At 40.3% G+C, this 27,207-nt stretch overlaps 1 protein-coding gene across 3 annotated transcripts in view; it reads right to left on the minus strand.

The window, feature by feature from the left end:
- Positions 1 to 27,207, minus strand: part of LOC114653468 (cadherin-18) — a 1,070,530-nt gene that overhangs the window by 42,861 nt on the left and 1,000,462 nt on the right. For all 3 annotated transcript variants that reach the window (XM_051928932.1, XM_051928933.1, XM_028803814.2), the window contains one exon: positions 18,045 to 18,296. In XM_051928932.1, coding sequence (XP_051784892.1) covers positions 18,045 to 18,296 — 252 coding nt within the window. The remainder of the gene's footprint in view (positions 1 to 18,044; positions 18,297 to 27,207) is intronic.

Consider the following 27,207-nt stretch of genomic DNA (forward strand, 5'->3'; position numbering starts at 1 on the left):
GCTTGTACCCATGGGGCTCGGCCGGGCACAGCCCGAAGAGGCAACATGGGTCCCCCTTCCCATGGGCTCACCACCTATGGGAGGGGCCAAGAAGGTAGGGTGCAGTGTGAGTTGGGTGGTGGCCGAAGGCGGGGACCTTGGCGGTCCGATCCTCGGCTACAGAAGCTGGCTCTTGGGACGTGGAATGTCACCTCTCTGAAGGGGAAGGAGCCTGAGCTTGTGCGTGAGATTGAGAGGTTCCGGCTAGATATAGTCGGGCTCACCTCGACGCACGGCTTGGACTCTGGAACCAATCTCCTTGAGAGGGGCTGGACTCTCTACCACTCTGGAGTTGCCCCCGGTGAGAGACGCCAAGCGGGTGTGGGTATACTTATTGCCCCCCGACTTGGAGCCTGTTCACTGGGGTTTACCCCGGTAGACGAGAGGGTAGCCTCCCTCCGCCTTCGGGTCGGGGGACGGGTCCTAACTGTTGTTTGTGCGTATGCGCCGAACAGAAGTTCGGAGTACCCACCCTTTTAGGAGTCCCTGGAGGGGGTGTTAGAGGGCATACCATCTGGGGACTCCCTTGTACTGCTGGGAGACTTCAATGCTCACGTGGGCAATGACAGTGAGACCTGGAAGGGCATGATTGGGAGGAATGGCCCCCCCGATCTGAACCCGAGTGGTGTTTTGTTATTGGACTTCTGTGCTTGTCACGGATTGTCCATAACGAACACCATGTTCAAGCATACGGATGTTCATATGTGCACTTGACACCAGGACACCCTAGGCCTCAGTTCGGTGATCGACTTTGTGGTTGTGTCGTCGGACTTGCGGCCACATGTCTTGGACACTCGGGTGAAGAGAGGGGCGGAGCTGTCAACTGATCACCACCTGGTGGTGAGTTGACTTCGATGGTGGGGGAGGATGCCGGTCAGGCCTGGTAGGCCCAAACGTGTTGTGAGGGTCTGCTGGGAACGTCTGGCAGAGCCCCCTGTCAGAAGTAGCTTCAACTCCCACCTCCGGCAAAACTTTGACCATGTCCTGAGGGAGGTGGGGGACATTGAGTCCGAATGGGCCATGTTCCGTGCCCTATTGTTGAGGTGGCTGACCGGAGCTGTGGCCGTAAGCTGGTCGGTGCCTGTCGTGGCGGCAATCCCCGAACCCGTTGGTGGACACCGGCGGTGAGGGATGCCGTCAAGCTGAAGAAGAAGTCCTACTGGTCCCTTTTGTCCTGTGGGACTCTGGAGGCAGCTGATAGGTACCGGCAGGCCAAGCGGAATGCAGCTTCGGTGGTTGCTGAGGCAAAAACTCGGGCGTGGGAGGAGTTTGGAGAGGTCATGGAGAACGACTTTCGGACGGCTTCGAGGAGATTCTGGTCCACCGTCTGGCGTCTCAGGAGGGGGAAGCAGTGCAGTGTCAACACTGTATATGGTGGAGATGGTGCGCTGCTGACCTCGACTCGGGACGTTGTGGGTCGGTGGGGGGAGTACTTCGAAGACCTCCTCAATCCCAATAACATGCCTTCCAATGAGGAAGCAGAGCCTGGGGACTCGGAGGTGGGCTCCCCCATCTCTGGGACTGAGGTCACTGAGGTGGTCAAAAAACTCCTTGGTGGCAGGGCCCCAGGGGTGGATGAGATACGCCCGGAGTTCCTCAAGGCTCTGGATGTTGTAGGGCTGTCTTGGTTGACATGTCTCTACAACATCGCATGGACATCAGGGACAGTGCCTCTGGATTGGCAGACCGGGGTGGTGGTCCCCCTCTTTAAGAAGGGGGACCGGAGGGTGTGTTCCAACTACAGAGGGATCACACTCCTCAGCCTCCCTGGAAAAGTCTATTCGGGGGTTCTGGAGAGGAGGGTCCGTCGGATAGTTGAACCTCGGATTCAGGAGGAACAGTGTGGTTTTCGTCCTGGTCGCGGAACAGTGGACCAGCTCTACACCCTTAGCAGAGTCCTGGAGGGTGCATGGGAGTTCGCCCAACCAGTCTACATGTGTTTTGTGGACTTGGAAAAGGCGTTCGACCGTGTTCCTCGGGGAATCCTGTGGGGGGTGCTCCGGGAGTATGGAGTACCGGACCCCCTGACAAGGGCGATTCGGTCCCTGTACAACCGGTGTCAGAGCTTGGTCCGCATTGCCGGCAGTAAGTCGAACCCGTTTCCAGTGAGAGTTGGACTCCGCCAGGGCTGCCCTTTGTTACCAATTCTGTTCATAACTTTTATGGACAGAATTTCTAGGCGCAGCCAGGGTGTTGAGGGGGTCCGGTTTGGAGGACTCAGGATTGGGTCACTGCTTTTTGCAGATGATGTTGTCCTGTTTGCTTCATCAGGCCGTGATCTTCAGCTCTCTCTGGATCGGTTCGCAGCTGAGTGTGAAGCGGCTGGGATGGGAATCAGCACCTCCAAATCCGAGACCATGGTCCTCAGCCGGAAAAGGGTGGAGTGCCCTCTCAGGGTTGGGAGCGAGATCCTGCCTCAAGTGGAGGAGTTCAAGTATCTTGGGGTCTTGTTCACGAGTGAGGGAAGAATGGAGCGTGAGATCGACAGGCGGATCGGTGCGGCGTCTGCAGTGATGCAGGCTCTGCATCAGTCTGTCGTGGTGAAAAAGGAGCTGAGCCATAAGGCAAAGCTCTCAATTTACCGGTCGATCTATGTTCCTACCCTCACCTATGGTCATGAGCTATGGGTAGTGACCAAAAGAACGAGATCGCGAATACAAGCGGCTGAAATGAGTTTCCTCCGCAGGGTGTCTGGGCTCTCCCTTAAAGATAGGGTGAGAAGCTCAGTCATTCGGGAGGGGCTCAGAGTAGAGCCGCTGCTCCTCCGCATTGAGAGGAGTCAGATGAGGTGGCTCGGGCATCTGATTAGGATGCCTCCTGGACGCCTCCCTGGTGAGGTGTTCCGGGTACGTCCAACCGGGAGAAGGCCCCGGGAAAGACCCAGGAGACGCTGGAGGGTCTATGTCTCCCGGCTGACCTGGGAATGCCTCGGGATTCTCCCGGAAGAGCTAGGAGAAGTGGCCAGGGAGAGGGAAGTCTGGGCATCTCTGCTCAAGCTGCTACCCCCGCGACCCGACCTCGGATAAGCGGAAGAGAATGGATGGATGGATGGATGGGTATGAACATGTTGTCACACACGTGTGCTTGGTAGACAGCTTAAGGGCTCTAGCGATGGTAGTTACCCTCCTGGATCTGCCCCTTCTTGCAAGGAAGCCATATGACCAGCAGTTTGGCCATCTTGGATTTAGTTCTATTCTGGACTCCAGTCTGTAAAAACTACTCCACATTTATTGCATGTTTTCTTTGTTTACTTTTGCATCTAATTCACTAGAGTGGTTCCCAAACTCTTTCACGTTGTGTCTTCTTTATATTGACATAGTTGGCAGGATCTTACTAGCCATCTAGTTGGCAGGGATCTGCAAAATAAATGTTGTGACCAAACATTCAGAACACCTAACCATTGACACCAACAGGGCCAAAGACACTTTACAAAAGGGCAAAATTTCAGTCTGGGAAGACAGACAGTCAAATGGTAGAGCCAAAAACTAATATACAGGAGTGAAAGGAGATACAGGAGGAGAAGCATATGTGTCATTGGGTAAAAAAAAGAAGCTTTATTTTCCTTAAACTGTGTTTGGCAGAGTTGTATCTTTTGTTTGTAGCTCAGTGGCACTCCATTGTTGTCACAATGTACTTCAAGATAAATTTGTTTTGTTTGTTTTGTTTTTTTACCTGAATGTGTTATTGTGTTTTTTTTATTAATTAGTTTAAAGCAAATCTGGTAAATAATGTTAAACATGTTTAAAAAAATTAAAGCATTAGGCAATAGTATTGCACCATTATCAACAAAGACAACTAAAAATAAACGGACTGTTTTAATGTGTAACTTTTCTTTGACAGCAGCATTCTTACTATACCAGATAATGCACAGTAATGGCTTTTTTATATTACTGTCAGGAGAAAAGACTTGCACAAAAAAGTTATTCAGTTGGGTGACAGTTGACTTAACACCCTTATTCACTAAATAGTGTTACTGCATCGTTCTAACATCCACCACGTTAGAAGTTATGAGACCAATTAAATTTTATTTAAAACTCATATACACTTATAAAAAACTAAAGTGCAGGTACATTGTAAACAAAATATTTCTATTATTATGCAAGGTGGGACAGACCATGCAGAACCACCTTCTGTGTAAAACCCTAACTGAATGCTGCATTCCTTGCTAATTGAATCAAGGCCAAACATATTTACATAAAGCCATATTTCCCTTTCATCTTTGTGCATCCAAGCAAGACAAATGATCATAAAGATACTGAAAGAGGCTGTCTTCACTATGCAGCATGTTGCGGCTTTACCATGCTGTGAAGCTGTCTGTTGTAGAAAGTGCTGACAGCGGCACTGACTAAAAGTAGGAATGCAAATGTAGAAATAGGACACTTTGGAAACCATGCAGTAGAGCAGTTTTAATGTTGAATTGACTTTCTTTTTCATTTTCTTCTGTGATTTGGATAAAATACCTTTATAGAATAGAATGGCCATCAATGCTTTCAGAAAAATTCTGAATGAAAAATTATAATTTACCCAGTATTTCCTGGGGAGAATTAAATTGTATTTCAGACACACATGTTCCCATTCCGAACCAGTCTGAATTGGCTGATTCATCTCTGCATGGCAAGGTGGCTCAGTGGTTAGCACTGTGGTTTCACAACAGTTGTAGCACTGAATCCTAGCCAGGACACTATCTGTGTGTAGCTTGCATGTCCTTAGGGGTGCTGCATTTTACTATCATGTTCCAAACCTATGTAAGTTAGGTCCGTTAATGACTGTAAGTTGACTCTACTTGAGTATGTATGGAGGTGATGCTAAGCATGCCTTGTGCAGCACTAGGATCATGCTTGGAGATGGCCCTGCCTTGCAATGATGCCAGGATGGACTCATCTCCCTGTAGCTCTGCATTAAAATAAGAATGAACAAATCTTTCAATTCTGTCTTATCTCATCTTATTCTGTCTGAATTTTCCCAGAAATATTTGACGAAATTGCCCACAGTGTTTGTGTTTTATTGTAAAGATTCCATGATGCATTGACAATGAATTGACAAATGATTATCAGGTACAGTATTTGGACAGAGAGCCAATTTTCATCATTTTTGCTCTGTACTCCACCACAATGGATTTGAAATAAAACAATCATTATGTGATTGAAGTAAACACTTTCAGCTTTAATTTAAGGGGTTTGCCAAAAATCTTGCATTAGCCGTTTAGGAAAGACAGCCATTTTTCTGCATAGCCCCCCATTTCCAGGGACTCAAAAGTATATGGACATTTGACTGACAAGCTATTCCATAGCCAGGTTCATTAACTATTAAGCAGGTAAAAGATGTGGAATTGATTCCAAGTGTGGAATTTGCATTTGGAAGCTGTTACTGTAAACTCCCAATATGAGTTGCAAAGAGCTGTCCATGCAAGTAAAAACAGTCCATCATCAGGCTGAGAAAAGAAAACAAACCCTTTAGAGAGCTAGCAGAAACATGAGGAGTGGCCAAATAAACCATTTAGTACATTCCTAAAAAGATGAAATGCTCTGGTGAGCTCTGCAACACCAGAAGGCCTGGAAAACCACAGAAGTGTAACTGATCATCACAAAATTCTGTCCTTGGTGAAGCAGAACTCCTTCACAAAATTAGGCCAAACCAGGAATACTCTCCAGGAGGTAGACATATCACTGCCAAAGTCTACAATCAAGAGAAGAATTCATGAAAGTAAAGACGGAGGGTTTACCACAAGGTGCAAACAACTGGTAAACCTCAAGCATAGGAAGGACAGATTAGATGTTGCCATAGAATGTCCGTCTAGTTCTGCAACAATTTTCTTTGGAGAAAGAAAAATAAGATCAATATACACTCACCAGCCACTTCATTAGGTACATCTTGCTAGTAACAGATTGGACCTCCCGACCACCCACCACCCGCCTTTAGAACTGCCATAATTCCTCGTAACATAGATTCAACAAAGTGCTGGAAACATTCGTCAGTGATCCTGGTCCATTTGTCAGCTGCACATCCAAGAATGGAGTCTACCGTTCCAGCACATCCCAAAGGTGCTCTACTGGATTGATATCTAGTGACTGTAGAGGCCATTTGAGTACGGTAAACTCATTGTCATGTTCAAGAATCCAGTTTGAGATTATTTGAGGTTTGTGACATGGCATGTTATTCTGCTGGAAGTAGCCATCAGAAGATGGGTACACTGTGCTCATAAAGGTATGGACATGGTCAGCAACAATACTCAGGTAGGTTGTGGCATTTAAACGATGCTCAGTTTGTTCTGAGGGACCCAAAGTGTGGGGCCTCAAATACTCCCCACTCCATTACACCACCACCATCAGCCTGGACCATTGATACAAGGCAGGATGAAGCCATGCTTTCATTGTTATTGACGCCAAATTCTGACCCTAACATCCAAATGTTGCAGCAAAAATCAAGACTCATTATACCAGGCAACATTTTTACAATCTTCCATTGTCCAATTTTGTTAAGCCAGTGTGAATTGTAGCCTCAGTTGAACATTCGTTGCTGACATGACTGGCACCCGGTGTGGTCTCCTGCTGCTGTAACTCATCTGCTTCAAGGTTCAATGTGTTGAGCATTCAGAGATGCTCTTCTGCATATCTTGGTTGTAAATAGTGGTTATTTGAATTACTGTCACCAGTCTATCAGCTCAAACCAGTCAGACCATTCTCCTCTGACCTCTGGCTTCAACAAGGCATTTTCGCCCAGAGAACTGACACTCACTGGATATTTTCCCTTTTTTCCAACCATTCTGTGTAAACACTAGAGATGGTTGTGCATGAAAATCCCAGTAGATCAACAGTTTCTGAAATACTCAGATCAGCCCATCTGGCACCAACAACCATGACACATTCAAAGTCACTTGAATCACCTTCCTTTCCCAGTCTGAACTTCAGTAGGTTGTCTTGACAATTTTTACATGACTAAATGCATTGAATTGTGATCAGCTGATTAGATATTTGTGTTAACAAGCAGTTGAGCAGGTGTACCTAATAAAGTGACCTTGAGTGTGTACCAGAATGTTGGAAAGAGAGAAGTATGGAGAATGGAAGAAATGGCTCATGATCTGATGAATACCATATCATCTGTTAAACATGGTGGAGGCAACTTTTTGGCATGATCTTGCATGGCTGCAAACGGAAGTTGGTCCCTAGTTTTTATTGATGAAGGAATTCTGAAATGTATAGGGCTATCCTATCTGCTCCAATTCAGCCAAATGCTGCAAAACTGAGAGGACAATGTTTCACAGTACATATTGTCAATGAGCTAAAACATACTGAGAAAGTAAATCAAGTGCTTTTTAAGGCAAAGAAGTGGAATATTCTTCAATGATCAAGTCAATCAATTGTCCTCAACCCAAATGGACATCCATTTCACTTGCGGAAGGCAGAAAGTCCAACAAACAACCAGCACCTGAAGACAGCTGCAGTGAAGGACTGGCAAAGCAGCACTAGAGTGAAACCCCATCACTTGGAGATGTCCATGGATTCCAAACTTCAGGCAGTCTTTGAGTGTAAAGGATTTTCAGCCAAATATTGAAAATGATCATTATCTATTATACTGTATATATTTCTCTTCTGGTTCGTCCTGCTTCCTGTTCAAAAGCGGTCCCGCCCACACGCTGCCGACACGGCATTTCTCGATTCCTATTCCTGCTCTTCCAAACCCTTCTCCACGCATCTTCTTCAGGCAAGATGTAATGAAAGGGCTTAAGTTGCCTCGAAATCTTGCATATTGTAATCTTTTTAGTTAGTCAATAAAAGGTGTCATTTTGCTTGACTTTTCACTACATTCATAATGGCTAACACGGTACAACACCCTAGTACTAAACAGCTTGTATAATATTGGTGTTAAACCCCTTGAATTAAAGCTGAAAGTCTACACTTCAATCACATCTTGGTGGCTTTGTGTCAAATCCATTGTGGTGGTGCACAGAGCCAAAATTATGAAAATTGTGTCACTGTTCAAATACTTACGGACCTCGCTGTATCTGAGGAAATATGAGGTGATGTTTATTTTTTATTTTATTTTATTAACTTTTGGCATCTCTTTGGGCAAAGTCAATATAATTATTAGAAGGTCAGTTGATGCTTCTACCATAGTTTTTTTACATCTATGCATGTATTGGAAGTACAGCTTTAAATCTAAGGTAACTGAATCACACTTGGTTTATAAAACAGAATAACACAGATTATTGACTAGAACAAAGATGAAAGAAAATTGATAAATGCATACATTTTACCCTAGAACAACAGGCATTTTTTGATTGATTTATAATAGTTTTCCATGTAGCACTGTGTGATATCACCTGCATGACTCTCTTTTGCTCTAATATTATGACTTTGAATGAGAGAGATGACAAGATGGATAGGAAAGAATCTATTATAATTATCATCTTGAATTAAAAAACTTTTTAAAGTCTGAACTTTAACCATTACAGTTATTGCTATCATTTAATAGACACTAACATTTAAACATGAGAAACCATTACACAGCAAAATTATGACTGGCTGTTGGCTAGGTATTGATAGGTCTAATTTACTTTTAGCATAGATAAAGCAGTTAAGAAATATTCCAGTTTTTAATAAAATATCTGAAGTTGTTGTGGACTGATGTGATTTTATTCATACAGTATCCACTAAACTGGTGATGGTGTGTTTGCATTGTCTTGCTACGGTGCTGTCCACCTGTCTTCCTCAGCATGTCTTTTGTCTTGTGTTCTGAGCCTTCTGAAATATGACTCGCTTTCTGAAAATCAGCTAATTTATCATATAGTATTCTTCCATGTTGAGTGTTAGACTAATAGCTCCTTCTTGAAACAGTGCTTTACTTTATTTTTTTTTTTTGTGTGTTGCACAGAGCCAGAGTTTCAGAAGCCAGTAAGGACCGAACAAACGTCCATCATGACAGCACATTGGTTTTAAGGGAAGGATGTTTCTTCTGGAGATTAGTTGACAGTTGAAGCCCAGCAGTTTCACAAAAAGATGTTGCTTTGTATATCCATAAGAGCAGGCAAAATGTCAGTTTCTCAGTATAATGCTTGTGTCTTTCCTCTTTGCTGACCCTAATCCAGCCCGTAGATCAGCTTTCTTTTTTAAAATGTCCCAATTACAACACCGTATTTTGTAAGAAGCACAAAATGCCTCATAGTTTATATATATAAAAAACAAAACAGATGTTTCCTTATCACCAGTGGATTACCATACATTACAAATACAGTAGTTCACACTTGTAGAGAATACCATGATCACCTTAAAAAAAATACCAAACACCTTTGTCCATAGATTATCATCTTTAACCAGGTTATAGCCTTTTTCATGTCAGAAATGTGCTTTGTGTAACAGCTGCTCTCATGCAGTGTTGAACCCTTCAAGGACACCCTGGGAAAGCAGGAACATCATGAAACACACGTTTCAGATATCTGTCAAGATAATTAAGGTTTGTCTTGGTTGTTCAGTGTCTCAGTGGCAAGTTGGACTACTTCATTGTTGCTAAGGTTAGGAAAACATTCCATATTAATCCACTTATGTTGTACAGGGCAGTATTTTGGAAAACACAATGATCCATGAATGTGTTCATAAAGAACCCCTAAATTAAACTGATATTTGTAATAAACAATTACACAGTCTGGTTAGCCATGAATCATCTTCACACCTTTTTTACGCTTTACAAAAAAGTATTGCCTTGCACCTTCAAAACATAAACTGTGAACTACAACTGAAGACATTCAGCATAGAAAGTGCCTAGAGATGTGAAACAATTTGTGAGACCAACTTTATGCCCGATTCTGAGATGGAAGCACTCATTCCACATTTTGTACTTTTCAGACACCTTAGTGAATATTCTGGGGGTGCATGTTTGTACCAATCCATATTTAATGGAATGTCTTTATCTGTTACCATAGTAACTGTGTTGCAGTTGGTGCAGTGTTTGGACAATGTTTATGGTCTGTGTACATAGCCATTTTATGACAGCTGATGCATTGTTTGGTTACTGTAATCAGAGTTCTAACAGTTTGTGGCAGTTGATTTTATTTTTGATAATTTGCTGTTAAAGTAATTTTTTATGCTGGAGCAGATGGTATGTCAATGCACAGCTATGGTTTGTGAACATTATGTTTTGATAGAAAATATTTCAGATTCTTCTAGAAAATCAATGGAAACAGCTTTGTTAGCAAGGAGAAAACAAAATATGCTTTTACCCAGTTGGCTAGGTCTGAGGTGAATCACCCCATGAAAGAATATCAGAATTTTACATCCATGAAAATCTAGGAAACTGCCAACATGAGAACAAAGAACTTGATAAATTAATTCTCTTTGTTTCAGTTCACTCCATACCTTGCCTATAGCTTCTGCGCTTTTGTGAATCAGCTTAAGAAAATATATTTTAAACATCTATTTTCCAATGGGCTTCTTTCAGCAGATCTTACATTGAAACTGTTCTACATGAAAAAAAAAATAGTAAAATGCTCTTCTTTTAAATAATTGCATTTTTCTCTTCACTAAGAGATGGAGGGAAACATGGAAAACATTTCTTTAGACAAGAATTTAAAAAAGAACCAAACTCAATGGAAGGTAGCCAGTGCAATGTTTTAACGTGATAATCTAGCAGAGTGGAAATAGTACAGTGGACATAGTCATAATTCCAGTCTTACTGAAGTACAATAGCAAAGGATATAATATTCCTCCATGTACATAGTGTACGTGTATTTAACACATGCATTTATGCAAAGTCAAGTGCAAATCACAACAGGGTTCAAAATTTTGCAAGTTAAAATAGCTTGCTCCATGTCACACAGTTAGTCATTGACCAGGATTTACCTGGACGTTTTGCAGGTAACATACTCATTGGATATTAGGTCACCAGTAAACCCCCGGTTCTCTAAAGAATCACAAATCCAAGAATGGCAATCACTTTCTGTTCCCTCCGATCTTTGGAGGGATGAAAAATCATGGAGGGTGGGAGCGTCCTGGGAAAGTTTTCATTTAATTAAATAAATATATTTGTACTAACTTTAACCAATTTATTAAACTAAAATTGAAATTTAATTGTTATATCATTTAAGTCCAAAATGTCTTTGAGTTGCTGCACTCATAAGTAAAAAAAATATCGGAGTGCAAAGGTTTAAATGAAGTAAATTGGAAACAAAAAATTCATAAAATGGTAAATTCAAAATAGTTAATCAAAAATCACCTTTTAAACAATATTTTTGGTAAAGATTGTTTCCTGTCCTTGAATCAGCTGTCCCTGGTATGGAGTAGTTAAAACCTTCACTTTAATGTCATACGAACGCCGGACTCTTGAAAAAGCAGCATAAAGTTGTCCATGTCCAAATACAGGCTCAAATAGGTAAATCCCTACTTTGTCCATGGTTTGTCCTAGGGATTTGTTGATCGTCATGGCAAATGCAGCCATAATGGGAAATTGGTGTTGTTTAAGTTTAAAAGGTAATTTCAGGTCAGAACTTGTAAGGTCAATTCTGGGAATTAAAACAGTATTGCCAGTATGGGATCCCGTAAGCACTTGTGCCTCAATAACATTTTGTCTCATGCTGTTCACGACCAACCGTGTACCGTTGCATAAACCTTGTTTAGTATTAAGGTTTCTTAATAGCATGACTATGGTCCCTACTTTAAGGTTAAGATTGTGTTGTGGTAATCCGGCCGGGTTAATAGTGTTTAACTATTCTAATGGGAAATTAAGATGGTCACTTTTGTCTTCAGAATCGTAGGTTGTGTTGCTTATAGGTTGTGTTGTGTTGTTTGGGCGCAACCTGCTTAGGCTGGGAAGCCGCTGGGGTTGACTCTGGGAAGCTGCTGGGTTGGACTCTGGGGCGCTGAGGTGCTGTGCGCGTGCACTTTCGGCATGGTTTGCTTCTGGTGTCTGGCATCTGTTAAACTCTGGGGTGCTGAGGCGCTGTGCGCGTGCGCTTTCGGCAGGGCTTGCTTCTGGCATCTGGCATCCGTGCATATATACAACCTTTGGATGTGTTGTGTTGTTTGGGCACCACCTTCTGACTCTGGGAAGCCGCTGGGTTTGACTCTGGGGCGCTGTGCACGTGCGCTTTCGGCATGGCTTGCTTCTGGCATCTGGCATCCGTGCATATATACAACCTTCGTTTAGTAATGTAGATTCTCGATTTGGTCTTATCAGACCAGAACCAAACAGAAATTCCCAGACAACACACTGCTTGAACTTAAAAATTTGGAAAGTAACTCTTCGAAATTCCAAAAAATGAACTACTTGAAATTTAACTGAATTGCCATCTTGCCTATAAAGAAAATAATACTAAATCTCAAATTTATATATATTATAGGAGTCCCAAAAGAGTTTGGACACCTTACACAGCTTTAATTTGAACAATAAATATGCAAATAAATAATAAACAAGCAAAGGAGCACACATCACAAACTTAACTATAACTTGTTAATTTTTGTTTCCTTTATAAAAGAAAGTCTAATTAGTAATAAAAATGGTCCAGGGTATTCGTGTGCTGCTACTCTTTTATATATATATATATATATATAGATATATATATATATATATATATATATATATATATATATATATAGTAGTGCGTGGCGGGGGGCGGTACCCAGCTGGGCTGCCCAGAATGACCAAAGGAGGGAGTATGCCTCCTCCGGACCACAAGGGAGCGACCACCCTGGTGGCTATGGGGACCACGGGAAAGGAGCATGAAAACTCAACCCTATAGGGGCCCGTGGTCATCGCCAGGGAGCGCCCAAATGCCTGGAGAGCCCTGGTCCTCAGCACTTCCGCCACACCCAGAAGTGCTGGGGGGACGAAGACCAGGGACACCCGGAGTGCTTCCGGGTGCGCAGCCGGCACTTCTGCCACACCAGGGAGTGCCAGTAGAAGTTCACTGGGAGGCACCTGGAGCATGTCCGGGTGAAAATAAAAGGGGCCGCCTCCCTCCATTCGATGGCTGGAGTCGGGTGGAAGTGGATGTAGCTCGTCGGAGAGGAGTGGAGGCAGTAGAAGAGAGAGAGGCATTGAGAGAGGCCTGAACTAAGGGTGATTGGTGCAGGGGCACTGGGTTGTGTGAGCACACTTTGTAAATAGAAATGTACAATAAACGTGTGTTGGTGCTTGAACCACCGGTGTCCACCTGTCTGTGTCTGGGCCAGCTTCCACAATTTATATATATATTGTGGGTCCATGACCAGCCGGGACGCCCCTTCGTTAAATGCTCAGGGGGAGCAGCCATGGACGGTGCAATACCTCCCCCTGGACGCTAGATGGCCACCCCCCTGGGTTGGAGCGGTGCCTCGGTTTCCCGCAGGGCTCCATGGGAATTGGAGTTGCAGGCAGCCCTGTTGATATATATATATATATATATAAATAAATAAAATTACATTATTAAGGGTAATAACACAATCAAAACAATAAAAGTTTGACCTCCTCTTGCACTGAGCTCTTTATGTTTTTTAAGCAGCATTAATGTTGTCTCAGAATACTCTATTGTGATGCACAGAAGAGGAAACCACAAGAGCCAAGTGTCTAAGCTGTTTTGAAGTAAAATTGTGAAGTCTAATTTATATTAGCCCACAGTACTTGAAAGCCTTGTCTCATTTGTCATTTTCTCTCATTAAACTAATATGTGATCATGCCTTGTATGCATTGTAAGACATCTAAGAAACACAGAATAAGCCTTGTCAAGCTGACACGGGCTTCATCCTATATGCTAGAGGGTTCCTGGAATGTTAAGTAAAAGGAATAATTCCTTTTCTTTCACTTGCTGTTTTTAGGTAACCTTTTGGATATAAATGTCCTTTTGTGAAATCATTTTCCAATTACTGAATTAAAACAATTAAAAGCAAGTTGTGAATTGGTGACACAGATATGGCGAAAAGGGTGAAAGACCTCCAAAAAGACCCTCAAACCAGATCAGAACCTTATCTGGGCAGTCTAGTGACATACCTTACCCCACGCAGCCTGGCCACAAGCTTAATAGGCCTTAAAATGGGTGACAGGAATTTAAAGTTTAAAACATGCTTTGATTATACAAAATATGCAAAAATGTCGTTCAAGGTAGAGGGTGCAACCTTTGGCTTGAGAAACGAGACAAGCAATCTTTATAAATAAATTACAAAAAACAAAGCACATAAATAAGGCTAACAGGAAAAAAGGGCAAAATGAGGCAAAAATGGGTTCTCTGCAAAAGCCACCCAAGCCTAATACGTTCAATCCCTTATCCAGTACTCGGAATACAAAAGCAAAGCAACAAAGTCCACTATAACCAGGAACTCAAGAGATGTACTTTGCTATGATAATTGTTTCCACCTGCTTATAAAGGTGAGTGCAGACCCAGCAGCAGTGATGTCAAAGTGACCATGGCTTTTCAGGTACCCCCCACAAAACACAAAGAATATAAGAAAATGCAAAATACATAAATATGCCATGCAGGAATCCCATTGTTTGCAGTATTCCTTCTCCTTTGTTTTATTCAGGTTACTGTAATAAATAGTGCACTTAGGTTAGCTTCAGTACTAAGATTGTGGAGCACAACACCAAAACAATATCGTAGGGTGTGCCTTCATCCTAACCAGTGTCGACTGATTCACTTTCTTGCATAGCTAAGGGATTTGATTTTCTTGTTTCCCTGGCTAAATGGGTATAAAGGAAAGGTAACAGGAAATAGAGATTGTGAGGCAAAAAAGAAAAGAAAAAACAACTCAAAGCTTAAAAACATGAAAATGTGCTCACACAGCAGCTTAACAATTTACATAAGTAATGCTGAGGATTTTTAATTGTACTTCCTGTGATGGTTGTCATGTATCCTTTGGTTTTTGATGGTTTGGGGAAATAATTAGGAAGAAATAGTCTGTTGTCTCTTCAACCACATTTTCTTTGTGAAGGTTGCAGTAGGTATATGCTTAGCTAGACAGACCAGAACACACTACACCAGGCATGCGCAACCTTTCCGCTATTGACGGCCGCACTACAGACTTTTTACTTTAATAACGGCCGCACTACAGACTTTTTACTTTAATAACGGCCGCCAGTAAGTCCAAGTAAACTTAATAATGTTTTATGATTTATGTAAAAATTTACAGATTACACATTAAAACAGAGTATGATATATCTGACAATATTCAATTTACTGGTCTACATATGTAAAAAAATGTCTACGAAACGTCATATAGGACAAAAAACCTTTACAGCAATTGTTTCAGGAAGTTTGGAAAACATCGCCATTAATGGCTTCCTTGCTCTTGCATGTTTGCAGACAGACTTGCAAAGTCAGGGGACTCGCTGGAGACCATTAGCCGTATTCCAGACTCTAGATTGCTGTCTACCAATCGGGTTCGGTACTTGTTTTTCAGATATTTCATTCTGGAAAACGCTGCTTCGCACATATGATGACCGTTTGCTAATGGCGATAGGCAGTGTATGGACTTAGCCACAAGGCCGTACAGGCGTACACTCCCATTTCCTTCTCAGTTCCATATTGGCTAGCCGCTAGTCACGTGACTTCAAATGTACTCCTGGGTGTCAGCCCATTTCAACCGAACTTAATATTCAAGTAAGCAAATTGGCTTTCGGCGTCACCATACCGACCCGGCCGACAAAGATTCCGCGGCGTTGAGACCCCTTACTCGCTGGAGTCCAGAGACCCTACACCTGCACGGCCGCCATTACGTACACTTTAATATACACGTCCACGGCCGCCAAAGTCCTTGCCCACGGCCGCATGCGGCCGTACGGCCGCAGGTTGCGCACAGCTGCACTACACCAAGCATCAGTCTGCTAGTAGTTTTGAGATATTCCCAAGACCTTAGAAGCAAGCCAATCTCCCTTTATAGTTTTCTGAAATTTCCTTTCAGTAAGTTATGCATGGTATCTTTTTGTGAAAGGTGGATATGGGGCATGCTGAATATCTGCACAGCCCATCTCAGCTAAATTTAGAACACCAGCAGTTTGCTAACAAAATGCTGATGTCCTTGCTGTGCTAAGGAAATGGAGTACCTGCCCACCAAATCAGGAGACAGTAAGTAACTCTTTACCAGTAGAGGATAAGGTATGTTAATTTTTAGCATGATTACATTACACTTAGCTGTAAACTGTTGAAATGCATGCTGGAGATCACAGTCTAGAAAAGGCCAGAAGACAACATCACCTGCAAACAGCAGAACACAATCTTCAAATCACAAAAAAGTCATCTTCCATGGCCTCATCAGATTCTTCCCACACATGATCCCTTCACAGAGCCTGATGGTGTTTTTTATTAGAAACTAACTGGTGGACAGGCAACAGAGACCCATAAAGCAGCAGTCCCCAACCACTGGGCTGTGGACCGGTATCGGGCAATGGATCATTTGGTACTGGACCTCACAGAAAAATTTTTTTATTTCTATTTTATTTCCATTTTATTGATTATGTCTCTGCAGGGTGTTTTATTTTGAAAAATCAGCTGATCTCAGTAGAATTGTGGCTATGTTCTATTGTTTATGTACCTTGACAGCCACTGTAGTTAATTAACACTAGAATCCCTGAAGCCTACGAAAATATTTGTAATGCAGCACCAGCTTAATTTTACTAGCACCTTCTCATCACTGCGTTAACTGTGCACTGATAGCGCCTTTGTTTTGCAAATGTGTCAATTGGCAGCGGGCAGGCACCCTGCTATCCCATCCCACACTGAAGCAGCTGAAGTCAGACACAAAATACACACAGCTGAAGTCTTTTTATCTGGGAGTGAGGTGTCTGGAATTGTATAGGAAAATAATATATCATTATTTGAGAGAAAAGGGAGTTTTTGGGAAATAAATATAAAAACTGAAATCTGTGCTATTATATTCTGTATGTGTTGATGCTGTTTTTACAAATGAAATACTACCTTCAATAAAAAATATCCAGGAAATGTTTGTTAACAACACTAGAGAAGTAGTGTGGCATAGTGGTTAAGGGTGTGGGCTTCCAAGGCTGAGGTTATGGGTTCAAATCCCACTACTGTCTCTGTGTGACCATGAGCAAGTCACTTTATCTGCTTGTGCCCTAATTTGAAAAACAGAAGAAATGTAACTAATTATACCTCTCAAAAGTCACCTTGGAAAAAGGTATCAGTCAAGTAATAATAATAATAAAACAATTTGTAATACATTTTCTGTAGGTGCCTTTACCCCATTGTGCTATAATCATATGAAAGATCATCACATCTAGGTGCCACATTTAATTATGTTTTATGATACTAAATCAATTAAATCAAATATACTTCAAACACTAAGTAAGTGGTTCCAATTATGATTTAAAAGTAATGAACATTATCATCATCATCAATTATTATCATCACTGGTTTAATAGCCATTTTCCAGGTTTACCAAGGTTAGCTGGTTGCCCAGCCCCCAAATCTTTTCCTCCACTCTCCACAGCCCTGGGCATCCTATGAGATGACACCCATTCTTTTCATATCATCAGCTACCACCTTCAACTATGCCCTCTTTGGCCTCCCTCTTGGCTTCATTCTCTCCACCTTTTTCTTGATGTCCAAACCACCTTAGTCTGTTTCTCCTCAGCACAATACTTATCCCGACCAGTGCCATTCACTGTTCTCTCACTCTGCTACACTTCACACATCCATCTGATCATTCTCATTTGTGTTCTTTCCAGATTTGCCTCATGTTCTACTTTTAGCGGCTATATCTCACACTTCCACAGGGTATACTACTCCTTATACAGCCTTCATAAATTTTACCCTTCAATGCCAGACTCCTTTGTAAGTCAGAATGAATCTACATACTGTATACTATATATACTGTACTTTTTAGTATATACAATATATCTAACATAATCAGAAAGAACAAATTATCATTTTAGATTAAATTATTATGAAAATAAATCATATTTTTAAACTGTCCTGGAATGCATGTTTGGATATTGCATATCTTTAGTCTCAGATATAATGATTCATCCTTAATATTTCACATTCTTGTTTTCTATTCCACAAAAAATGTAATGTTCTGAACACTTACCAAGTAAGATGACAATGCAAAGAAGAATTGCAATAAGAGCCCCTGTGCTTAACCCTGCAGAAGAGAGGAATGGTTCAGCATGGCAAGTTCTCACTTTCCCATCTCTTTCACAGGCGCACACCCGCAGAGTGACAGTACTAGTACTTGTAAGAGAAGGGCTCCCGGCATCAGATATCACAATTGGTAGATGATAAACTTCTTGGACTGTCCTACTGAATCTCCTTCTTTTTGCCAAAATGCTGACTGTGTAATCTATAGAATAATAAAAAAAAAATAATAAAAAAACATTTATATAAATTTCAGAAAAAGTACAGTGTTGTTTGCAGGCATGATCACACTAAATTTTAGTTATCTCTCACTTTATAGAAAGTACAATGTAACAAGCAGTTTTAAATGAACCTTGCATGAGTAAGACAGCTCAGAAAGGAATTTATAAACAGCTAGGTACAGTATGTAGTTTTTTCCTGTAAACAGAAGAACTATAAGTGAAATAACAATATGATATTTAGTGAGTAACTTTCTTACTTATCAGATGAAAAGCAAATGCATATTAATTTATCCAATTTTTACCTCATCAGTACCAATATTAGCTATAATACAATCTAGACATGTGGGTAATAATTATGCCATTCATTTTTTAAATCAAATATTTCTATTACAGGGTACAGACAACCCTGAAATCATTAAGAATCAGGCAGGAAACAGCCATGGATGAGACACAATTCTAATGCAGGGTCCACCCATATTCAGTTCTACACTCACTGATATGTCTATTTAGGCAAACCATTTAACATAACATGCACAGGTTTAGCATGTGGAAGAAACCTAAGACAGCACCTAAGAGAACAGCAACACAAATATGGAAAAAAGTGAAGATTTCAGAGAAACGGAAGTCAGACTAGGAATCAGATCAAGATATATGGAGATATAAGACAGAAGAATGATCGAGTGAACCACTCTGCCACCCCAAAGTTAAAAATATTAAAATGAGTCATGTGAATAACATATATTAAGAATAATTTATTTCTCAGCAAGATTAGACATGTTATCTTTATAAGATAAGCTGTATGAATCAAAAATTGCTAGTAAAAATAGAATGTAAGATATGAATATTATCTTTTTACCCCTGTATTTTTTTATATTTTTCACAATTATTATGGATTTCAGTAAAGGAATGTACAAATGGAACAAAAGTGTCAACAGCTGCTTTCAATAACTTTCGAAGATGGATTGGGCAATGAAATGCTTTTAAAAAAAAATAATAAAAAACATTTATTTAAATTTCAGAAAAAGTACAGTGCTGTTTGCAGGCATTAAATGTAGAAGGAGTAATACATTAAAAATAGCTTGCCTTAATGCTAGAAGTATCAAAAATAAGGTAAGTGAGTTGGAGTTATATGTAGCAGAGCATAATTATGATATTATAGCAATAACGGAAACCTGGCTAAATAACAAAGATGGGGATGAGTGTAACATAGAGGGATACACATTTTTTAGGAAGGATAGACAGAACAGAAAAGGAGGTGGGGTTGCTGTTTATGCCAAGCAGGATTTAAATGTAAGTCTTCTTCAGTTGGATGATGAGCCCCATCTTAGTGAGGACATGTGGCTTCGCCTGGAAAATATTAGGGAAAGGGGTCTTATTTTAGGAGTGTGTTATAGACCACCCAATTCAGACAGTAATTTCAACACACATCTTTTTAGTAATATCAAAAAGGCAAGTTTACAGGGAGATATTATAGTCATGGGGGACTTTAATTATCCAAATATTAACTGGGATAACCTTACAGATGGCGGAGTACAAGAGCAGGAGTTTTTAGAAGTAATCAATGACTGTTTTTAACACAGCATGTTGAAGCACCAACACGGGGTGAAGCCTGTCTGGATTTAGTATTTTGTAATAATCAGGATAGAATTGAGGGTGTAGAGGTGATTGAACCACTAGGGTCAAGTGACCATAATGTAATACAATTCTCAGTATTTTGTAAGAGTGCAGATGCAAAGACTAAAATTGTTAAGTTGAACTTTGGTAGGGCTAATTTTGAGCAGATGCGACAAAGTGTAAGTAGGATACACTGGGATAAGCTTTTAAGTGTGGAGACAGTTGAGGAGCAGTGGAACAGGTTTAAAAATGTTTTACATGTAATGCAGGACAGATACATCCCTAAATTTGGAATTAATAGGAAACGAAAAAAAAACTCCACGGTGGATTAATAAAGATTTAAAAAAGAAGTTGCAAAGGAAAAAACTGCTTTATAAGGCATATAAGACTAATGACTGCAAAGTGAATTGTAGAGCGTATGAGAACATGAGGGCAACCATAAAGAAGGATATCAGGAAGGCTAAAAGACAGTTGGAGAGGAATATAGCAGATAAGGTGAAAGAAGACCCTAAGAGATTCTTTCAGTATTTTAGTAGTAAAAGAACAGTCAAGGAGGAGGTCAAGTGCATCAGGAATAGTAAAGGGGAATTAAAAGATACAGACAGTGAAATAGCGGATGCATTAAACTTACATTTTTCTGAGGTGTTTACAAGTGAGCAAGTGGATAACCTCTCAGAGGTAACAGGGACTACTAAGGAGGTACTGAGGGATTTGGAAATTGTAGAGGGAGAAGTACTGCTCAGATTAAATAAGCTGAAATCGAACAAATCACCAGGACCAGATAATATTTATCCTCATGTTCTTAAGGAGGCTAGTGAGTACATATATAAACCCTTGACGCATATTTTTAGGAAGTTACTGCGCACTGGAGAGATTCCGAAGGACTGGAAAATGGCAAATATCATCCCATTATATAAAAAGGGTGACAGGGCAGATCCAAGCAACTATAGGCCAGTAAGCTTAACATGCATCACAGGAAAATTAATGGAAGGAATTATTAAGGATAAGATTGAGCAACACCTGGCAAGAACAGGAGTTATTCTAAGCAGTCAGCATGGGTTCAGAAAAGGGAGGTCGTGTTTTACTAACATGCTGGAATTCTATGAGGAGGCAACAAAAGGATACGATCAAAGTGGAGCTTATGATATTATTTATCTGGACTTTCAGAAAGCATTTGATAAGGTGCCACATGAGAGGTTGGGCATCAAATTAAAAGAGGTGGGAGTTCAGGGTGATGTTTGTAGATGGGTGCAGAATTGGCTTAGACACAGGAAGCAGAGGGTGATGGTGCGAGGAACCTCATCAGAACTGGCTGATGTTAAGAGTGGTGTTCCACAGGGGTCAGTGCTAGGGCCGCTGCTATTTTTAATATATATAAATGACTTAGATAGTAATATAAGTAACAAGCTGGTTAAGTTTGCAGATGATACCAAGATAGGTGGATTAGCAGATAATTTGGAATCCGTTATATCATTACAGAAGGACCTGGATAGCATACAGGCTTGGGCAGATTTGTGGCAGATGAAATTTAATGTCAGTAAATGTAAAGTATTGCACATTGGAAGTAAAAATGTTAGGTTTGAATACACAATGGGCGGTCGGAAAATCGAGAGTACACCTTATGAGAAGGATTTAGGAGTCATAGTGGACTCTAAGCTATCGACTTCTCGACAGTGTTCAGAAGCCATTAAGAAGGCTAACAGAATGTTAGGATATATAGCACGATGTGTGGAGTACAAGTCCAAGGAGGTTATGCTCAACCTTTATAATGCACTGGTGAGGCCTCATCTTGAGTACTGTGTGCAGTTTTTGTCTCCAGGCTACAAAAAGGACATAGCAGCGCTAGAAAAGGTCCAGAGAAGAGCGACTAGGCTGATTCCAGGGCTACAGGGTTTGAATTATGAGGAAAGATTAAAAGAGCTGAGCCTTTACAGTTTAAGCAAAAGAAGATTAAGAGGTGACATGATTGAAGTGTTTAAAATTATGAAGGGAATTAGTGCAGTGGATCGAGACTGTTATTTTAAAATGAGTTCATCAAGAACACGGGGGCACAGTTGGAAGCTTGTTAAGGGTAAATTTCGCACAAACATTAGGAAGTTTTTCTTTACACAAAGAACGATAGAAACTTGGAATAAGCTACCAAGTAGTGTGGTAGACAGTAAGACGTTAGGGTCTTTCAAAACTCGACTTGATGTTTTCTTGGAAGAAATAAGTGGATAGTACTGGCGAGCTTTGTTGGGCTGAATGGCCTGTTCTCGTCTAGAGTGTTCTAATGATCACACTAAATTTTAGTTATCTCTCACTTTATAGAAAGTACAATGTAACAAGCAGTTTTAAATGAACCTTGCATGAGTAAGACAGCTCAGAAAGGAATTTATAAACAGCTAGGTACAGTATGTAGTTTTTTCCTGTAAACAGAAGAACTATAAGTGAAATAACAATATGATATTTAGTGAGTAACTTTCTTACTTATCAGATGAAAAGCAAATGCATATTAATTTATCCAATTTTTACCTCATCAGTACCAATATTAGCTATAATACAATCTAGACATGTGGGTAATAATTATGCCATTCATTTTTTAAATCAAATATTTCTATTACAGGGTACAGACAACCCTGAAATCATTAAGAATCAGGCAGGAAACAACCATGGATGAGACACAATTCTAATGCAGGGTCCACCCATATTCAGTTCTACACTTACTGATATGTCTATTTAATGGCAAACCATTTAATATAACATGCACAGGTTTAGCATGTGGAAGAAACCTAAGACAGCACCTTAGAGAACAGCAACACAAATATGGAAAAAACTGAAGATTTCAGAGAAATGGAAGTCAGACTAGGAATCAGATCAAGATATATGGAGATATAAGACAGAAGAATGATCGAGTGAACCACTCTGCCACCCCAAAGTTAAAAATATTAAAATGAGTCATGTGAATAACATATATTAAGAATAATTTATTTCTCAGCAAGATTAGACATGTTGTCTTTATAAGATAAGCTGTATGAATCAAAAATTGCTGGTAAAAATAGAATGTAAGATACGAATATTATCTTTTTACCCCTGTATTTTTTTTATGTTTTTCACAATTATTATGGATTTCAGTAAAGGAATGTACAAATGGAACAAAAGTGTCAACAGCTGCTTTCAATAACTTTCGAAGATGGATTGGGCAATTAAATGCTTTTAAAATCTCTGTAGAATGCTGAATTTACTCAAAGGATAACTAAATTAAGGTAGGTCAAATGTATGTACATGTCATCTTTTTAGAGTTATTGTGTTTGAAACTTTGTCAGTGCCTATGATGTTTATGTCTTTAGAGTTTTCAGAGGTACAAAACCAACAACATCCTCATTCATCATTACCATCACCATCCTCACTGTTTTAACATCCACTTTCTGGGTTTATACAGATTAGCCAGTTGCCCACCAAATCTTTTCACTTCATTCCTTGAGGTAAGACCCATTCCTTTCATGTCATCCACCACCACCTCCAAACTGTTTTTTTTGGCCTTCCTCTGAGTTGCATCTGCTCCACCTTCATCTGAGTACACTCTTCACTAAAATAACCTCTGCATTTTGCTCCACATGTCTAAACCATGCTTAACACCTATCATCTCTGCACAAGTCTTTCCCTTAACTCAACCTCTTTGTGTCACTCTGCAACACTCCACACATCCCCCTGATTATTCTCATATCTTTTCTTTCTAGCAGTGCTTCTAGATTAGCTTTCATTAACCATGTCTTGCTAACATAGAACATACAACTCCTTAATCAGCTTGCATAAATGATTTGCTTCCGTGCCACAGCAGGTCATTTGAAAGTCAAAATCTGGGACAGCAACCAAATTTCTTCCATGCACATACATTTCTTCCATGCATTCTTCTTGCAATCAATGCTGTGCCAGTACCTCCTTCTGTACTTAACGTGCCACCTATCAGCAAGACATTCCTTATTACCCACAAATATCTCTATTTCCTATGTCTAAATGTACTATTACAACATCAGCAAAATAAAATAAGAATACAAAAATTAACTTAATGCATGGTTACATCAAAAGGCTGGGCTATTGTGTCTTGCTTCATATCCCTAGTACATACAGTATGTATCGAATTTGAGGGAGTTTCAATAAGGTGTTAATTAAAACAAACACAAAATTACACAGACATGTTCCACAAAGCAGTTCACAACAAATATATTAGCTTTTTAATAACATGGTTATCTCCTGGAATAATGAAATTTTGCATAAATGTAAACACACAGGATGTGGAATAGTGGGTCCACGGATAAGCATTATGGGGTCCATTTTTAAAAGAATAAATAATAAAATAGCCGGCTCGATCTCAGTGGGTGTGTATTGGTAGGGTGACTGAGACAGAGCGCACCTGTGCGTGAGGATGTAGTCTGTGTTGATTGCTCCACTGGCTTTCCATGGTTCACGATTGAGGTGCTGTGCCCATGGAGGCATATAAGAAAGAGCCGGTACAAGAAAGGAAATTCAAAAATGGATGAACGATTCAAAAAGAGAGAACCATGAAAGAAAAGAGAAGGAATGGAAATGAGGGTTAAGACAGAAGAGAAGGCAGGAATCTTGGAGAGCTGGTGAGAGAAAAAGTGCGAAGGAGAGAAGACAGACACCTGTGAGGAGAGCGCCTTGGGGAGGATGAGGCCAACACTCTGGGCAGTTGTAGTGGATCATTCCAGCTGAGCGACTCATTTGCTGAAGTAATGCGATGTTTGCTCCCGTGTAAGTCCAGGGAAGGCAACAGGAGTTGAGGAGCACTGGCCCAGTGCTCTGCTGGAGCCACAGACAGCTGCACTGAGCCAAGTCTTGGAGAGATGAGGTTCAGCATGGCACCCTACTGGGAGCCCTGAAACAGTAGGGACCTGAACCTTGAGAAGATGGTTTACTCTGCCTGTTGGTTGGTTGTCTCCTCAACTGCGAGACCCTGTGATTTAAGGGTTACATTGGGGACTGTGTTTTAAAGGATAGTTTCCAGCCTAAGGATTTAAACCTCATTTTAATTAACTATTTATTGACTTGTTTTTAACCTCCACTGAATGCTTCATTTTTATTGGAGTATTTATTAATTGCACATTTGGAGCACTGCACTTTAATTTGGACACAGTTTGTTTTTGATTGTTTTAATAAAAGCACTAATGACCTTCCCCTTGTCTGGATGCATTTGTCCTCATTTGCCTGGCTCATCCTTGGTTCCATTATCAACAGTGGCGGATTCAAGTAGCTCCCAGACACAACAGGAGCATAGAGCTAACCCGCACCGTCACACAGGATTAATACTGAAACTCAGGTGTTAATTTCCAAACACTGGACAAGATTTCTTAAACTTAGATTTATGTCACTAATACCCCCAAGAAAGTAGACATTAGTGTGATTTGGGAAGCCTTCTGTTATATGCTACCATTAAGAAATGCTAACGCCGGACACATAAAAACATCTGATATTATGCACACTGTACATAAAATAGTAAAACGGTACACTATTTACAATCTGAAACAATAATTGCAGAAAGTGTTTGCAATGTGTTGTTCATAATGGTTGGTAACAGTTAAATAATGTGTAGTGTGGCAAGAAAGAGGAACTTAAAAGGTAATAACAAGCCATTCATACTGCTAACTAACTGATATAACTGGATAAAAAGTAAATAATTGACAAAGATGATTCAACGGCTCAATAGCCAAACTTGTTTGACTGGTTTATTTTATAAAAGAAGATTTCCTCAAAGTCTTTAAAATTATTAAGTCCAGTACCTGCAGATAAGAGAAATTTTAATGAAAAATAAAATAATGTGCATATTGTGTATTATTGTGTGGAGAGTTTTCTGCACAAAATGTTTGCATTTTTGGATGGATACTGCCAGGGTCTTCCAGGGGAGCAAAGGGAAGTTAGGAGAGAGACTTTTTATGTGATAAATATTTTTTGGTAGAATTCATGAGCATGGCTACAAGGGTTAGGGTTAAGGGGTGGCATAAACAGTCTTAACTGCACAAGCTTTAAAAAAGTATTTCTTCAAACACAGAGCAACAGACCTAGCACAAATATTATTATTTTCAGTATGCATTAGAAATGAGTGTGAAAAGGAAACAGGAGTACAGTCCTTGAGCCCGACAGATAGTCCAATAATCAGGACACCATTTTAAAGGTCTTTTCAAATTATTTAGAAGAGTTCACAGGTGGTATTCACACTCATTTCTAATGCATACTGAATAGAATATTTGTGTTAACATATTTACTAACTTTTTAATTTACAACTATTTTTTAATAATTTTTCTTAATGATTTAGGCATCACCTCAACCTACTGATGCAGTGTATTTCTCAGTTACCATTAGTAAAAATTTGTGGATAGCTGTAGTGTTAATGAGCAGTAATTTTTTCCAGCACTTTAAAATCATTTTATTACATTTTTACTTTCATATTTATCACAATGCCTAATAGTATATTGTTATGATTGTGGTCACTAAACAGTTCTTATGGGGCAGATTTCAAGAGGGCAAAGAAAGAAGCAAAGCCTGTGGCTGAATATCTAATGTGCCTGCCCTCTCCAAATACCAAAGGTCAGCCCCTGTATAATTCAGACCTCTAAATATTGCCCTTCCTTTGGTCACAGTGGCACACATCAAAGGGGCTGGCCACCATCTGGGTCTAGTTTGAGAACCAAGGAGGAAGTAGGAGCAAACTCCTTGATGTGAGTGAGCTAAAGAGATAGAGGTAAATGGATGTCATTCAGAATCTGCTGTTAGCTCACCCATGCAGCAAACCAATATGTTACATAATATTCTGGTATGAAATGCTAGTTGTAAATCAGCAAATACCTGCTTCAAACTGATGCAATACAAACAAAGAATACAAACAGAATTTTCACTTCCGTAAAGAGGACCAGAAGAATTAAACACTTCATCTTCCGATTTAGAGTATAACAAAATAGTTCACTATTTTGCATGACAAAATAAAAGGTAATTTAATGCTTACATGTTTATTTTTTATTTTCATGTGTTCAGCAAAGTGTTCTTTGAAAATAACTGGAGTTTAAAATGGTAATATTAAAAAAGCACAAAAAAACTACCAAGGAAAATATTTTGAAAATTTACATAGCAAATGAAACTGAGCATGCTGTACACAACATTTTCATGACAAATCTATATCAAAGGGAATGGAATCTGTTCAGGATGGTGATAGATAGATAGATAGATAGATAGATAGATAGATAGATAGATAGATAGATAGATAGATAGATAGATAGATAGATAGAT

This window comes from Erpetoichthys calabaricus, chromosome 6, assembly GCF_900747795.2.
Source record: "Erpetoichthys calabaricus chromosome 6, fErpCal1.3, whole genome shotgun sequence".
In the NCBI taxonomy this organism is placed as follows: Eukaryota; Metazoa; Chordata; class Cladistia; order Polypteriformes; family Polypteridae; genus Erpetoichthys; species Erpetoichthys calabaricus.